A 15,263-nucleotide genomic window follows, 5' to 3' on the forward strand; every position below is an offset into this window, starting at 1 on the left:
CGTTTAGGAAAAAGTGTGGATGGGTTTCTGAACTGTCATTCAAAGTGTGTCAATGACCAATGCAACAATTTACTCAGGAAACATCCTTTACTAATAATTTTCATTTTTATATTTTCACTTTGTTTTGTCATATTTAGGCATACACTGTAAAATATATATATATTTTATCATGATTTATCAAATTTTTATTTTGTCAAATCAACTTGGACATCAATTTATGTGGTTCAGATGACATAATATTTTTTTAGTTTCTGTTGATAAAACTAATCTCTATTTTATATAAAAAAATTCAATTAACTTAATTTCAATGACCATATTTTACTTACTTTTTTTACATTCCAAATCCATAAGATTTTCCATTCATCTTAATTTTAGTTTTTTTAGCTTTTTTAATATTTATTTATTTATTTATTATTAAAGGAATAGTTTTCTTTCTTCAATTACTCACTCTCATGCCGTTCCAAATCCATATGATTTTCATTAATCTTCAGAACACAAAAAGATATTTTTTATGAAACCTGAGAGATTTCTGTCCCTCCATTGAAAGTCTATTCAACCAAAAATCTGACACTTTAAAACGTTCATAAAGAGATTGCAATATGAAATTGAGCATTTTAATCCAAGTCTTCTGAAAAGACAAGATCACTTTATATGAAGAACAGATTTAATTTAGGCTTTTGTTCATATATAAACATTGATCAGCTAACTGGAAACTAATAGAAAATGAGAAATTTTACCTTGGCAACTAGCTGAAATGAAGTACGTTTTTTAGCATTTTATTTTATTTCAGTTAACGTTTACTTTATTTAAAGTAACAAAGGTGTTTTTTAATGGTTTTAGTTTTAGTTAACATTAATAACCCTGGTTGTTTAAAGAAAAGTTCTTATTCATTACAAGACAGAAATTAGACATGTGGAACTAAGTGCAGTAAAAAAATGAACTCTATATGTCAACATATATCCGTTTTTGGACCACTATCCTGCAAATATAGTACATTGTACACTCACGTAGAATCAAAAATCAAAGGCTTCTCTACAGGCCCTACAAAGTGTCGATTCATCCAGGGCTAGTAAGGGATGTCGTTCCTACGGGTCTGACCAGGTATTTCCGCCATATTTCCCAAAATACACTTCAGAAGTAGCCATACAGTGGGAACAGTCATGGTGTTCATGCTCTCACACAGAGAACTCTGTGTTTCCAACTATACAAATCCCAGATGACACGCCAAACCTAAATACTGGGCATACCTCTCATAGCTTTTCTATAGCTTTTCTATGCTGCAAGAGGTAAAAAAATTATATATCTGAATATATCTGGAATGAAACTCTCTAAACTCTCATGTGTGGGACTCCATAAACATCAAATACTGAGTATTAAAGGTTGACATATACAAATAATCACACCCATCATATATTTGTGGAACACCCGACAAGCTCTGTCAGCATCACCTTAAAATAGGTTTTTGAAAACAATGCATGAGGAATTAAGGTAACATAAACACGATTCACAAAAGGGCAAAACCTGTAAGGGTCAAGCAACTATATAATGTCACTTCACTAATAAGAAGTCCCAGTTAAAAATACTTCCATTAAAACAATTTTAACAACAATATGGGCTATAAGAAATAATTCCCATCCCCCAGTAAGCAAGTTCTCAGTTACACAGGCAAACACACATCCAAGGCCTAAGCTAGCCCTCCTTCTTAACAAGAAGCAATGGATTTTAATATCACCTGTCAATCGGCCCATTGTACATCATTATTTACAGCTTTAACTCATTCTGACCCTGCATTCCACACTGCCTCAATTGTGACTTTTAAGAGAGCCTAAGAGAACAAACGCACACATAACACTGTGAAACAAGATAGCCTACCTAAAAGACACAAGTTTGCACCATAAACAGTCAAACTTTATATGTGAGGTATCACATGCAGTCATGACTGTGAAAATATTTTAATAACTAGCACTAATTAGCGTTTTACGCTCTAATCGAGGTGATGGCAGGGCTACTGACTTTCCTTTAAACCTGTAACTTGTCATGTCTGCTAATTAATACATAAATATGCCACCCCTACAGAAATCTCTATGGTTTGAATCACACAACAATTGTTTTTTTGTACAGTGTGAAGTAATTTGGCAAAAAAACACTTTTTAATATCGTAAACCATTACACGAATATAATCGGGTTCATCTTTAAAATGCATTGTGCGTTGGTCCAGATACTATAATTTTCCTTAAGGAAATTCACAACATTAGCCATGTTGAATGAAGGCCTCAGCTGAGGTAGTGAGCAGTCCGTGCATGAAGAGGCTCCTCTGGCTTTGAGTAGCTTTAATTACAAGGTGAAAGAAGCCTTCATAACAGGAAGCGAGGGGAAAACCCGACCGCATAAAGGTAAACAGCGACACAAGGCTTGTCTGTGTTATCCTGAGTAAGCCAGTGTCCAGAGGGACAAATATTCACCTTTGCCATTATGGAACTGATCTCTACTGGTCAAATCTGAGTATTGCGTCTTTAATATGTGGAGAAAAAAGGGCTACATTTACTTCCATGGTCTTTAAAACAACTTATTGGACTTTAAAACTGCTTAAGGTGCAATTAAGACTGCATTAGGCTAAAGAGGACAATGCCACAAAGTTACATAAAAATATGCTGACAGGTTGCCATAGAGATGTAAACAAACACTGATCTTTCTCATGGAACTATAACAAGACAAAACAATGAATGGGATGCTAATGCAAATAGCTGTTAGCTTGTGGAAAACACAAAGCATAGGCCTACATAAAATGCCACAAACTTCACTTTTGTGACATTTGCAAAGAAACTCTCCTTTTAACTATACAAGTAGGCAGTTTAACCCTCAGAAACCCCAAAATTGCAAAGCGTTGCCATTCATCTAAAACGAAACACGTTGAGGAAAAATGTTACAGGCCAAATAGTTATTTGCAAATTTCATAACTGAACATTTAGCATGAATGAATTTAGCAAAATGTAAATTTCGTGCTTAACTGGTTGGTGTGATAGAGTTTAAAACCTGAGCTGTTGTTGTATGCAGATGTAACATATTCAGTGAAAAACAGGTATTATTTAATTGATTGTGATGAAATTAAGCTGCAGTGGGTTTTTGCAGGTTAAATATTTTAGATGTGATGTATACATGCATGACGGATACAAGGCTTTGCATTCCACAAGATGGACAAAGGGAAAGGCCAGATTTTACTCTCAATCCAAAACTTTTCAGAAGAACCTTTTTTTATTTACAGGCCAGTTTATTTCTACCCCATGCTAGTTTTATTTGTCATTAAATGGGCTGAACAGAGCATGCAAAACCCCCCGGAGCTAGACTACAAATCCAACTCTGGTTTACTCTCCTTTTCTCAAATGAACAGATGTACATGTAAATTTATACTTGATCAAGCAGCTCACACAGTCAGGCCTTCATATCCGTTCATTATTGCACTGAAAACAGCTTTACCTCAAAAGATTCCTCATCCAGGATCCTGGTGCCAAAAACAGTTATACCATTGGTGTCAATACTGGCACGGTCACTCCTGCCCAAGGGCTTGGTTAGCGTCTTCTTACAGTCGACAACGATGGTCACAGTCTTCTTCTCAACACTGATGCCTACACGATGCCACCTGTGAGGAACAAGAAGAGTAGCAAATGGTTAAAGGCCGCCACACGTGAGACGTGTCTTACTTTAAAACCTTAGACAATTCGCCTCCATTCTTGAGATATAACATTCCTGAGTGGACCACATTCCAGCCTTCAAACTTTGGCCTTGTTTAACACTGGATTACACTCATTAAACCCTAGACCAAATCCCCTCCTGTGAGTTATCCAGCATGACAGACACTGTGAACATTGTAGAAAGTGTTTGTCAGGAAGGTACGGCAGAGAAACTGAACTGTAGAGTCAAAACATTGAGCTGGGGAGGGAAACTGTTGGACGGGCTTGAGGTAAGAAGCCACAGCGAGATTTCAAAGGCGTATCAATAGCACCCTCGAGGGTGATCAATTTCCCATAATCCACTTCATTAGAAAGAAAAACCTTTATTCTGGCTCGTGTCTTTAAAGTACTTGGCAAACTTGAACTAGGACATGCTTTACTGTGGCTAGAAACCAATGCTTTGGATTAAGTACCTGTTAACGGAATAAAAAGAGGCAATTTACATGGTTAAGACTTAGCGATTTATCGAATGATTGATAGATGTGTGACGGTGTAAAACCACAGTATCGTACTTCATGCCTTCAGGTATTAAAAACATCCTGGGAATATTCTAAAACTTTAGTTAATTCCTGGACTTGCCAAATGCAATGATTTAAAGTCACACATTTTTTTACATCAAAAATAACCCATTTTCCCTAAGGACGTACAGAGGTGTAATTAATCTTTCCATGTTCCATATGCATAAATTATGTAAGCAACACATTGTTGCATTATCCGATTATAGTACTGTATGGTAGAGCAACACATTTGACACATTTCTCATAAATGCATTTCAGATTCTTTACTCAAGGTAAAATTTCCATCTTTATGACGTTCTAAAAAGCTATTCTTTTGATGTTTCTAAGAAAGATAAACCACAAAAGCAGATGAAATTTATATTAAAATAGCTAATCTGTTTAGCTGTACAAATTTATTTTGATAAAGTCACTTGCAACTATAATTCTTCCAGCACAAGGGAATTGGAATGACAGAATTAGCCCAATCAAGGTGCATTTAACCCAAAATCCCCATCAGAAACATAAGCGCATTAATCCTTCACAGAAATATTGTTGTTTTTACAGCAAAACACCCCATTGAACTGATACCTACAAGAAAGCCTCTTAAGCTTAATAAGACAAAGCACTTTGTCCATTGAGTTACATTGTTCTGTCAATTAATTTTAGCACTTGGTGTCAAAATAAGACTCAAAGGGTATTTGGACAATAATGAGCATTGCAAAACATTAATAATAATAATAATATCCCAGGATGCATGTTTTCACCTCAAAATTGCGACTTTATTTCTTGTAAATGTGACTTTATATCTTGTAATTGTGACTTTAGTTCTCATAAATGTGAATTTATATCACAATGTGACTTTTTATCGTAATTATGACAGTTCACATGTGACTATACAGTATCTCATAATGTGACTCGTAATTGTGATTATTTGTCACAGCTATGAATATATATCTCACAATGTGAATTTTTCTCTTAATTGTGTTTATTTATTGTGAACTTTAAGGCCAGTTCACACCGCACAAACAGCGTAACCCCTGTCGGCGATGGTCGCTCGGAGTTTCTTTTCACCCGACTGAACATGTTCAATCAGCGTTTGTTGGTGTCTGTTGGGGCAGTGTGAACATGACAGTTATTTTCCACAAAATACTAAATCCTACGGCCAACTTGCGTGATGGTGTTTGTCTGTGCGGTGTGAATTGGCCTTTATATCTCATAACAGTGACTATTTCTCAAAACTGAATTTATCTCAAAATGTGACTTTTTTAATCTTGAAATGATGTCTATTTCTTGCACATTTTATACAGAATCTCACAATGTGACTTTATCTCGTAAATGTGATTATTTGTCCCAACTATGAATTTATATCTCACAGTGTGACTTTTTATCTCAGAACTGTGACTATTTCTCGCAACTGTGACTATATCTCACAATGTAACCTTTTATCTCTTAATTGTGACTTTGTTTCTTGCAACTGCAACTGTGCTTTTTGTCTTAATTTAAACTTCTTACAATTATCTTATCGTTTTACTTTGAGGCAGGAACAAGCTTCCAAAAATGTCTGTTCATGTTGGTAAGAGCTTCCTGATGATGTAACCAAGGAGGTTAATTTCTGAGGTCAAGCTTCAGCCCCAACGGATCCGACTTTCCATCTTTCTAAAATAACAGAACCCTGGAGGTCAGATCACCTGCGGCCCTGTCCGCTTCACTCCATCAATCCAGACTCACAGCGAGATCTCCTCTGGCTTGCCTCGCAGAAGAAATCACACATAACTAACGCCTCAATAGTCACCTGTAATTCTGATTTGTCTGCCTGTCAACCGAAAAGACTCTAAAACGGTCCCAGAAATGTCTTCATATACATATGTAATGGATCAGGACTACAGTGTAAAAGTCTAGGCTGGTAACAAATGACTTCATGCTGGTACAGGCTGATGACTGACCTCTGTCTGACCCTGTCTGGAGTCAGTCTCGGTCTTTCTCTTTGAGGATGGATCTAAACGGGTCTAAAAAAAGCCCCTGTACATTCGGCTTTGTGGTCTGTGACTTACTTTCCATCGGCCAGGTTGAGAGAGCGGAACAGGGGGTAATCCTCCGGGGCAGGCTTGCCTGTCTGATCCTCGTACAGGAAGACAGGTGAGCGGCCCACCTCGACGCCTAGTTGTTGGACGCCTTTCTCGTTGTAGATGGACAAAAGGAAGGACTGGATCCCAGCTTTGGGCTTGATGGTGGTTAGGATGGAAAAGTCTTCAGGGAACACTCCATCTAGAAAACAGCACAAACAGGAAACAAGTTCACTGAAGAGTTCATTGAGTTTTTAAGGTCCATCCAAACAGCTAATTGCTTCATTGAATCTGCAAGCATTATGGAGGAGTGCCAATTAAAAATAAAATAAATGAATCAATTGATTAAATAATTTCAAATGAATTTGGCTAAATTATACTGAAGACAGATTGGCTAGCGATTAAAAGTTGCATGTGTTTTTATTTTATTTTATTGTGACATTTAATTAACATTTTAAATATAAAAAAAGACATTTACTAAAATGTCTATATATTTTAAAGGGATTTATTATTTAACTGTTTTGAATTAAATCTGTCTATTTATTTGTCGACTTGACAGGTGATTTATTTATTTACACATATATATATATATATATATTAGTTACATTTAAATTGATTAATTAGATTTTTATCCTCCATAAAGCATGTTCTGCTTTCATGGTGCAGTTTTATTCATGCTTTAATTATTTTATAATGTTATATTAGTGGATTTTAATTGTTTAACGAAAAAGCCCATAAATGAGAAAAGCATTGGAATCAGATTTGACATTTTAAACACTTTATATCAGTTGTAATCCTTTATATCTAGCTTAAAAGGGGAAATGCAAGAGACTTGATAATAAACATATGGCATTAGGATGAAGAAATAATAACAAGTAATAAACATGCATCTGTTTTCCACCATATAAAGAAACATCTGCAAAATGATGATCACATTCCAATTACATAATGCATCTCAAACTTATCGTATAAATTCAGAGGATTTGGAATGTATTACTGAATGCAAGTTGTGTGGGGTACTTTCATGGGACTTTTTTGGGTGGGATTGCCTGGTTAAAAGAGCAGCTTGGACATTCTGCAAATAATCTTCTTTTTTGTTTTGTTTCATGGAAGAAAGAAAGACGTGTAAAGACAATGTCATTTTTGGGAGAACTATCTCTTTAAACGTTTATGTTCATTTCTTATGCAACTAAGCAGACGAGACGAGCCATGCTGTGGTCAAGAGATTTTAGCCAAGTTCTCCTGCCGCTTAACAATACAAGTGTCTGAGTGAAACATGGCCCTGCACAATCAGAGATGGCATCTCATGTCAAAAGCCTTGGCAACCGCAACAAAGGGCACATTTAAACGCAGCTAAACGTAGGCAGGATATGGAGACATGTTCATGGGGTTCGGCTTACCTGGGAAAAGCTGCTTGGTTGGGGCACTGATCTGGGCATTCTTGCCTATTTTGTAGGCCGTGTCTGGCTGTGATGCTCTTCTGTTTGTGCAAAATCCTAAAGTTTTCTGTACTCCTTCTGGGACAGTGGGAAATTCTAATACTTTAAGGACATCCACAGGTTCTGCTGCATGGGGTTGAGAAGATACACAAAAAAAAGATTAATAAATAAATGAATAAAGAAGGAGAATGCATTAGAAATATTCATAGTTAAGCAGATAAACGTTTTTATAATACTTTTTTGTGCCCCTATTATGCTTTTTAAAATATTACCTTTCATGCTTGTGAATGTAAAAGGTCTGCAAATTTTAAAGATCAAAGTCCACGACAAATAATGTTATTGTCTCCTAAAAGAAAGAATAGATTCTGAACTGCCGAAACGAGTCGTTCGAATTTCCAGACTCACTTTCTGTTATATACATAACAATGTAACAAATTTGCATAATGCCACATAATGGTCTTCATTGGCTGCCAGCGAACGACGTCTTTGACCCGCCCTCAAACACTGTGGTTGTAGCTGAGGCCTGGAATATGTCGGTTCGTGTTGTCGACATGTCAAAAAGATGGAAAAATACAGAAAAACCAACACCATCGTTACTGTTTGTATCACTGTGTATAAAAGCGCTGAGGAAGCCTCTGGATCGGAAATTCAAATATGCTAATGGCCGTTTTGTTTCCAACACACACTGTAAGCGGTAGACCAATCACAACAGACTGGGCCAGAGGGGTTTAGAGAGACTGAATCTTCGAACGAACTGTTTTTCAGACTCTTTGAAAAATGAAGTGCAGTGCAGTGATGTGCAATGTATATTAGGAGAACATTTTTAGGCCTTTGATACATGCAAATCTATTGTAGGAAACCTCCAAAATAAAATTAGCAACTAAAAATTAGAAATGTGTTTTTAACTTAAACTTCAACAGACTTTAGGATAATCTACATATATATTTATTTATACAATTTTATTCCATTTTTAAAATATGTATACTGTTATTATTATAAATATCAAGTGCAAATCTAGGATCAAATCATATAAAACAGCTACTGTATTTTAATACTTTTGTATCTATAATATTTACTGTATAATTGGTTAGTCATATTACAGATTATATACAGCACGTGTGTGGTTTAATGAAAGCTGTCAAATTAACTAAACTAACCTAATGGTGACCAGAGTGACTGCATCAAAATGATTTTTACAAAATCCTCTACAAAATAGAGGACAATGTCTGAAATTCGGTCTTTTTTACGATATATGTAAATCTATATGATCAAAACTCAAATCATTAGTTTTCATTCCTATGAGATTTGACCCTTGTGAAATTCCCGATACCACCTTCAACTCTTTGGGGGACACTTCAGCAACAGCTGGGTTAAGTAAACTTGAACCAACGGTTTCATTATGGTTAACGAAGCAAGATGAAAGATAAACACTGTTCACCCTGGATCACCCTGAGACTTCACTGAGAGGAAGACCTTAAAGCACCATTGAGAGGGATGTCTTCATGATTAATTGTGAATGTAGGGGCACATGTTTGGCATCTGGGTGTTTTTTAAGAATCTACCATAGTGTCTTCTGGGACTTGAGTGAATCTTTGGCATCTACCACATAAAACTGAACGCTCAAACCGCCAACAATAAAGGCATGCTACATCACAAAAGGATGGACTGGGAGGTCTAAACCGCTATAATAAAGACGCGGAGGCATTCCCAGTGCTGAGAAAACATTTACCACCCCATTTAAAAGTCTGAAAAGCAAAAGGTGACACACCATTCTTCTGCCAGTTCTTTGTGTGTAGAGGAATGATCCCTCACGATCTGAGAGACTTAGACCGAGCTTTATGCTGAACATACAAGCTAGACAAAAGGAAAACCTCAAATTCATCTAATACAATGAGGGATCTTCTTGAGACGTTCTCCATAACCTCAGGCCTCGTATAATCCAGATGTGGTGCTGTCGCTCGAGTCTGACCTTTTGTCGTTCGAGTGCCAAAGAAAAATGTCAATACTCCTAAATACTTCAGAATACCAACTGAGAATGTGCTGCCATTAGGAGAGCGCAGCTGATGACCTGGTGCGATTTTAACCAGGCTGCTGTGCAAACACACACGCCGATCTGTTTCACTTTCATTCATTCTTTGCATTAGGCAGGCTTGTGTGTGTGGGAGAGAAGGTTGATTAGACATCGAGTGTGAATGTGGAGGGAGGTACTAACTGACAGAGAGTTGCACATTAAGATCATAAACCTGCCATCATTACTATTCCAAGGGACACCACAAAGTGGGAGGGACTTCTTCTAAAGGAAGTTCTGTCATTTGCATAAATCATTTAATAAGGAAATTCACTTTTATGGTAACAGGAAGACACAAATGTAGTGCTAAAATAACTTGTGTTTCAATGGATGAGCTCTCATTTGGTCAAGGGAATGCAATGTAATAGTTTTTAGAATTTCGTTTTTTGGGGCGATATTAACAGAAGACCTTTTTACCTGCTGCTCCTTGAGACTCTAATAATGAATTCAGTCAGAATCTCTCTCTCTCTCCCTTTTTCATCCTCTATCTCCCCCTTCTCCCCTCGCTCTCCCTCTTTGACACATGCGTGCCGCTTGAACAAGAAAGCATTATGCCACAGGCTCTCCGTGAGGCAACCTCATTGACGGAATTTTTTGCGAAAAAATGTTTCCCTCACGACTGTAGAGAAACATCAAAGAACAATAAAGCCTTTCAGCCATCTGCTTCTCAAGAACACTGTTCAGTTCACCTAATATTCCAGGGACAGTTCAGCTAAAAATTCAAAATGTGTCATCATTTACTCTCTCTCATGTCATTCCAAACATTCTAGTGTGAAACAGATGGGGAACAGGTACAGTATGTGTTTCGTCTACAACATAAATATCTCCTTTGTGAAACGAAGAAAGTCATACAGGTTTGGAACGACCTGAGGGTGAGCAAATGATGACGGATTGTTTATTTTGTCTGAACATTAAACGCTTAAAAATAAAGGTTCTTTATTGGCATCTGTGGTTTCATGTAGATCCTTTAACTTCCATGGAACCTTTCCATAGCACTTTATAGTGGAAGAATGTTATAAAGTTCATTACATAAAAATGAAGAAATGTGCACTGAAACGTTCTTTGGGAAACCCCAAAAGTTTCTTCTATGGCATCGTTGTGAAAACCCCCTATAGGAACATTTATTTTTGAGAGTGTACATTTAAGATGCAACAGAGAGAACCGCATGCAATTATGTAACATCAAAACGTTACATTTACTTCAAAAATGGACTGAACCACAACAAACATGCATAGAGTTAACTCGCAAATGCATGACTCGTGAATAGCCCAAATGGTCTTGATACCTAGTCAGCACCATCTACCATAAGAGTAAGGAAAGATTTCTGAAATGTGTGCATTGTTTGAAGGAATGCACATCTGAGGTTCCTCAGCCCCAGGGGCTGAGAAAACATGTCAGTACACTGCCAGCTCAAGAGGGCACCCGGTAGAAATGCCTTCACAAGCCACAAACCGCAAAGGATATAATGCATTGCTTCAGAAGTCCAATTGGATTAATACATTATAAGATCCATTATCAGTTATGATAGGCAAAAAAAGGAGAAGGAGGAGAGGGGGGGTATTGTTAAGCATGCCGTATCGCTGACACTTCAGATAAAATAAATCTGGTTATTTTCAAGCAGCCTTGAGAAATGTGGCAAATAAGAAAACAACAACAATCCATTGTCTTTGCCATTTTCAAACAAAATAAATGCCTAATTTAATTTTGCAAGGAACTTTGTTCCTGTAAGGGTGAGTGCGACCTATCATAAGGCCAGACTGGGGCCCCTGGATGGCTCTGGGCCCTTTGAAGCCTCCAAAATAATAGGGATGGACAGAGAGGACAGTCATCAAATAACGGGAAGGCACTTAGTAGAGAAACATTCCCACTGGGAAACTCATCATGTGGACCTAGAATGACATGGGAGTCACAATGTTGCGAAAGCCACCACTTGGGCTTCGGTGGAGCTAGGGGTGAATGGGGAAAGGGTGATTTTGGCTATAGCCCACTGTGGGCTCAACACTAGTTCATTACCCTGCAGCAATCTCTAATGAACAGTATGAAGCGGACAAGACTAATTTTTTTATTTTTTTTTACAAATTTCAAAAGGGAAAGATTTTATCTGTTACATTTACACCATATATATATATATATATATATATATATATATATATACGGTATACACACACACACACACACTTATATATTTATATTACAAACAAGTGCATTATTCACATTTCCATATTTCTGTAACCGAAAAGAGACAAATCCCTCTTATTATCAGTCACGCCCATTGTAAATTGGACCTCCCAGGTCTCAGTTACTAAATCAAATTCTTATCATAGTTAAAGATGGTAAGATAGTTCATAACACACACACAAAAAAAACATGTCAATGCGGCCAGAACACTTGTTCAATGAAGTCTTATGAGCATAAATTAGTAGCCTATATCAATTACAGATAATCTCCTATTAATTCGCCGCTCTTTGAATGCACTTAATTTGGCACACAACTTCATCCCCACAATCACACCATTCAAGAAGATACCTTTTCCATTTTCTTTTCTTAAATGTAAGGCATGGATGTAAAACTCTGAGGAATTCCACCCTGCTAACCATGTCCACACACACCTAACGGACCACAGGTTCAAACAAAGAGCTTTTTTGCCCCAAAGTAAATCCTAAACTGTCTCTCCGTGACACTTTCTTGACACATTCCTCCTCTTCACCCTCTCATTAAGTGTAATATAACATAAAATATATAGACATAAAATAAAATCGCAAAAGTTTGGGTATATGCAAATTGAAAGGGCAGAACAAGTCATGCGTAAAAGTCTACTTGTAGGTTACATACTTTCACTACTAACTATTTGAAATTACAGACTCAGACCCTTTCTGTGTTTAAAATTATTATCACTATCCAATCATGCTATGCACATATTGTAGATAAGTAAAGCATTATGAACCTTATGTGTTATATGCCCATGAAATTGCATTATTAATTGTATTAAACGCTTGTGAAATCATTTGGGGAACTGGTGGCTTTATTTGAACGAATTCCAAAGAATACAGTCTTCTTCATTTCATGATTACAATGTCTTTTGATTTCATGTGCACTGGTAGCCTATTATATTTTGTAGCACACACACACACACACACATATGGGATGCAGATCTACGATCACCTGTCTAAATCAAACGCGTTAAAATCCGCGGGCGCAAATGCGCATCTCCTATCTGACAGTCCCTACAACTTTATCAAAAGTTTGGAAGTCTATCTTTCCTTACCTGCTCTGACATTTGGAGCCTGCAGAACCAGGACGAGTGAAACTGTGATGAATTTGAAAACAGTGGAATCCAAAAGCCACCTTTTCGTTTTCCACATTGGGGACCACCTTGGCCTCTCCATGGTTGGGGCGCCCACAAATGTGTACAAAACCCGGGGCGACCTCTGCTTATTTGAAAATGATCTCCCTTCTACAATCCCAAAATGTGCCCGATCTGCTCTAAACAGCCATAGGTGAGGGGTATTTTGTTTCGCCGGGCCCCCTTAGATCCTCCTTTCCATGCGCCCAGCCTTCAGACTGAAGGGAATCGGGCTTTAATCAAAATGAGACGCTGAGCGCTCGATCGCCTCACCGTCAAGAGGGCTGGACCCAGACCCTGGATTACAGGAAAATGACAAGGGAAAAATACCCCGATTAGCAAATCACGGGGCTTGAAAGTTGGCTAGGGATCCACCCATCAGTTTTCCAAAGCCTCCCCTGGTCGCCCTCTTGCGCGTCCCCCGCGAAAGCCGGTAAAAAAAAAAAAAACCATGGGGTAGCCTGGGAATGAGAGAGAGAGAGAGAGAGAGAGAGAGAGAGAGAGAGAGAGAGAGAGAGAGAGAGAGAGAGAGAGAGAGAGAGAGAGAGAGAGAACATGCAAGCAATTCCATATTTCTTCAATGTTTGTACGATTAGGCATATTTGCATCACCAACAGAATGGTGAAAACATTTATTATAACTTTTCTGATAACATAAACAAGCATGCTTACCAGATAATTAATGTAGCCTATATCAAACAAGTATAATGTTTATACCAGATAATGAATGTAGCCAATATTGTTTTATGTAGCCTGTATTTTACACATACTAAGAATATTATATTACTTTAGAAATACAGCGTCGCCTAGGACAATATTTTCAGAAATATTTGCCTGCAATAGTGCAGGGATTGACCAATCAGAATCAAGGGTTACACTTTATTCGGTTACACTTTTTTAAGGTGTCTTTGTTACACTGTAATTATACATTTAAGTACTGAGTAATATTAATTAACTACATGTACTTACTATAGGGTTAGGATTAGTAGTTGCATGTAATTATGCATACTTTGTAATTATTACTATAGTAACTACATGTAACAATGACAGTGTTACCCTATATTTTAAGGTGATGTAGTTACATTGTACTTACTCAAAAAAGTCCCGAGTAAAGAAAAAAGTACTGAGTAAAATTAACTAACTACACTATAGAGTTACGGTTGGGGTTAGGGTCTGGTTTAGGGTATTTACTTTCAATAATGCATTATTTACTATTATTACTATAGTAAGTACATGTAGTAAAATGTAACTACGTCACCTTAAAATAAAGTTACCGAATCAAGTATTCCAGAGAGCTGTGTTTGTAATGTTTTCTGATGAGTCCATTAAGTTAGCATTAATTTTGAATAGAACTAACATACTGGATTTAACATACCTTCGTCAACTGTTATTTAGAACATTATTATTGTTAATATTTCATCAAGGTTATTTAGAGCCTTTGATGAAATCCATGAGAAATTCGTCAACTCTTGCACTGTAAAAAGTGTTCAGTTGACTTAACTTAAAAAAAAAGTAAGAAAACCTGTTGCCTTAAAAATTTTAAGTAAATAAACTTCAAGTGTAGCCTATTGAAAAAATTAAGTTAAGTGAACTTGACAATTCCACATAACTTACTTTTTTTAAATTACGCATGAAGTTCATTAACTCAATTTTAAGTCAACTGATCACTTTTTACGTGGTTTTGAATGTCAATAAGCAGGAAAAAAGTATAAAAGACAAGAAAGTAATCAAATGAATCCACCTTATGTTTTGCAGACCTTTATTCTTCGAGAGTGCATGTGGAGGTTGTGTGGGAGGGGCTAAGTTTGACTTACAGCCCATCACTTTTCCCAGTTTCATTCCTCCACACTCTGCAACGTTAAGGTGAAGAAATTAGTTAACCACATAATGACTGAAAATCAGAGTCGAACACAAACAAATCAAAGTATGAATAAAATGATGGTGTGCTTCTTTTAGTAGGCTATGATTCATTCAGTAAAAAAAAAAAAAAAAAAAAAAAAAAATACCATCTCTTTGGTTTGCAAGAAATTCCTGTGTTAAATGTGACCAATAGTCACATTTAACATTTCAAAAAATGTCTCTATAGTTCCGATTCAAATTGCCATGTAAAGGCTAAGTACCATAGT

The 15,263-nt window shown here is 36.8% G+C and overlaps 1 protein-coding gene across 1 annotated transcript in view; it reads right to left on the reverse strand.

Annotated features, from left to right (window-relative positions):
• col11a1a (collagen, type XI, alpha 1a) overlaps positions 1 to 13,441 on the reverse strand; it is a 73,582-nt gene extending 60,141 nt beyond the window's left edge. The window contains exons 1-4 of the mRNA XM_056249188.1: positions 13,061 to 13,441; positions 7,689 to 7,853; positions 6,277 to 6,490; positions 3,475 to 3,637 (exon numbers count right to left, since the gene is read on the reverse strand). Of these exons, the coding sequence (XP_056105163.1) occupies positions 3,475 to 3,637; positions 6,277 to 6,490; positions 7,689 to 7,853; positions 13,061 to 13,181 (663 nt within the window). The 5' untranslated portion in view covers positions 13,182 to 13,441. The remainder of the gene's footprint in view (positions 1 to 3,474; positions 3,638 to 6,276; positions 6,491 to 7,688; positions 7,854 to 13,060) is intronic.
• Positions 13,442 to 15,263: the final 1,822 nt, after the last annotated feature.

This window comes from Rhinichthys klamathensis, unplaced genomic scaffold (genome assembly GCF_029890125.1).
Source record: "Rhinichthys klamathensis goyatoka isolate OS25496 unplaced genomic scaffold, OSU_Roscu_1.1 h1tg000059l_1, whole genome shotgun sequence".
In the NCBI taxonomy this organism is placed as follows: Eukaryota; Metazoa; Chordata; class Actinopteri; order Cypriniformes; family Leuciscidae; genus Rhinichthys; species Rhinichthys klamathensis.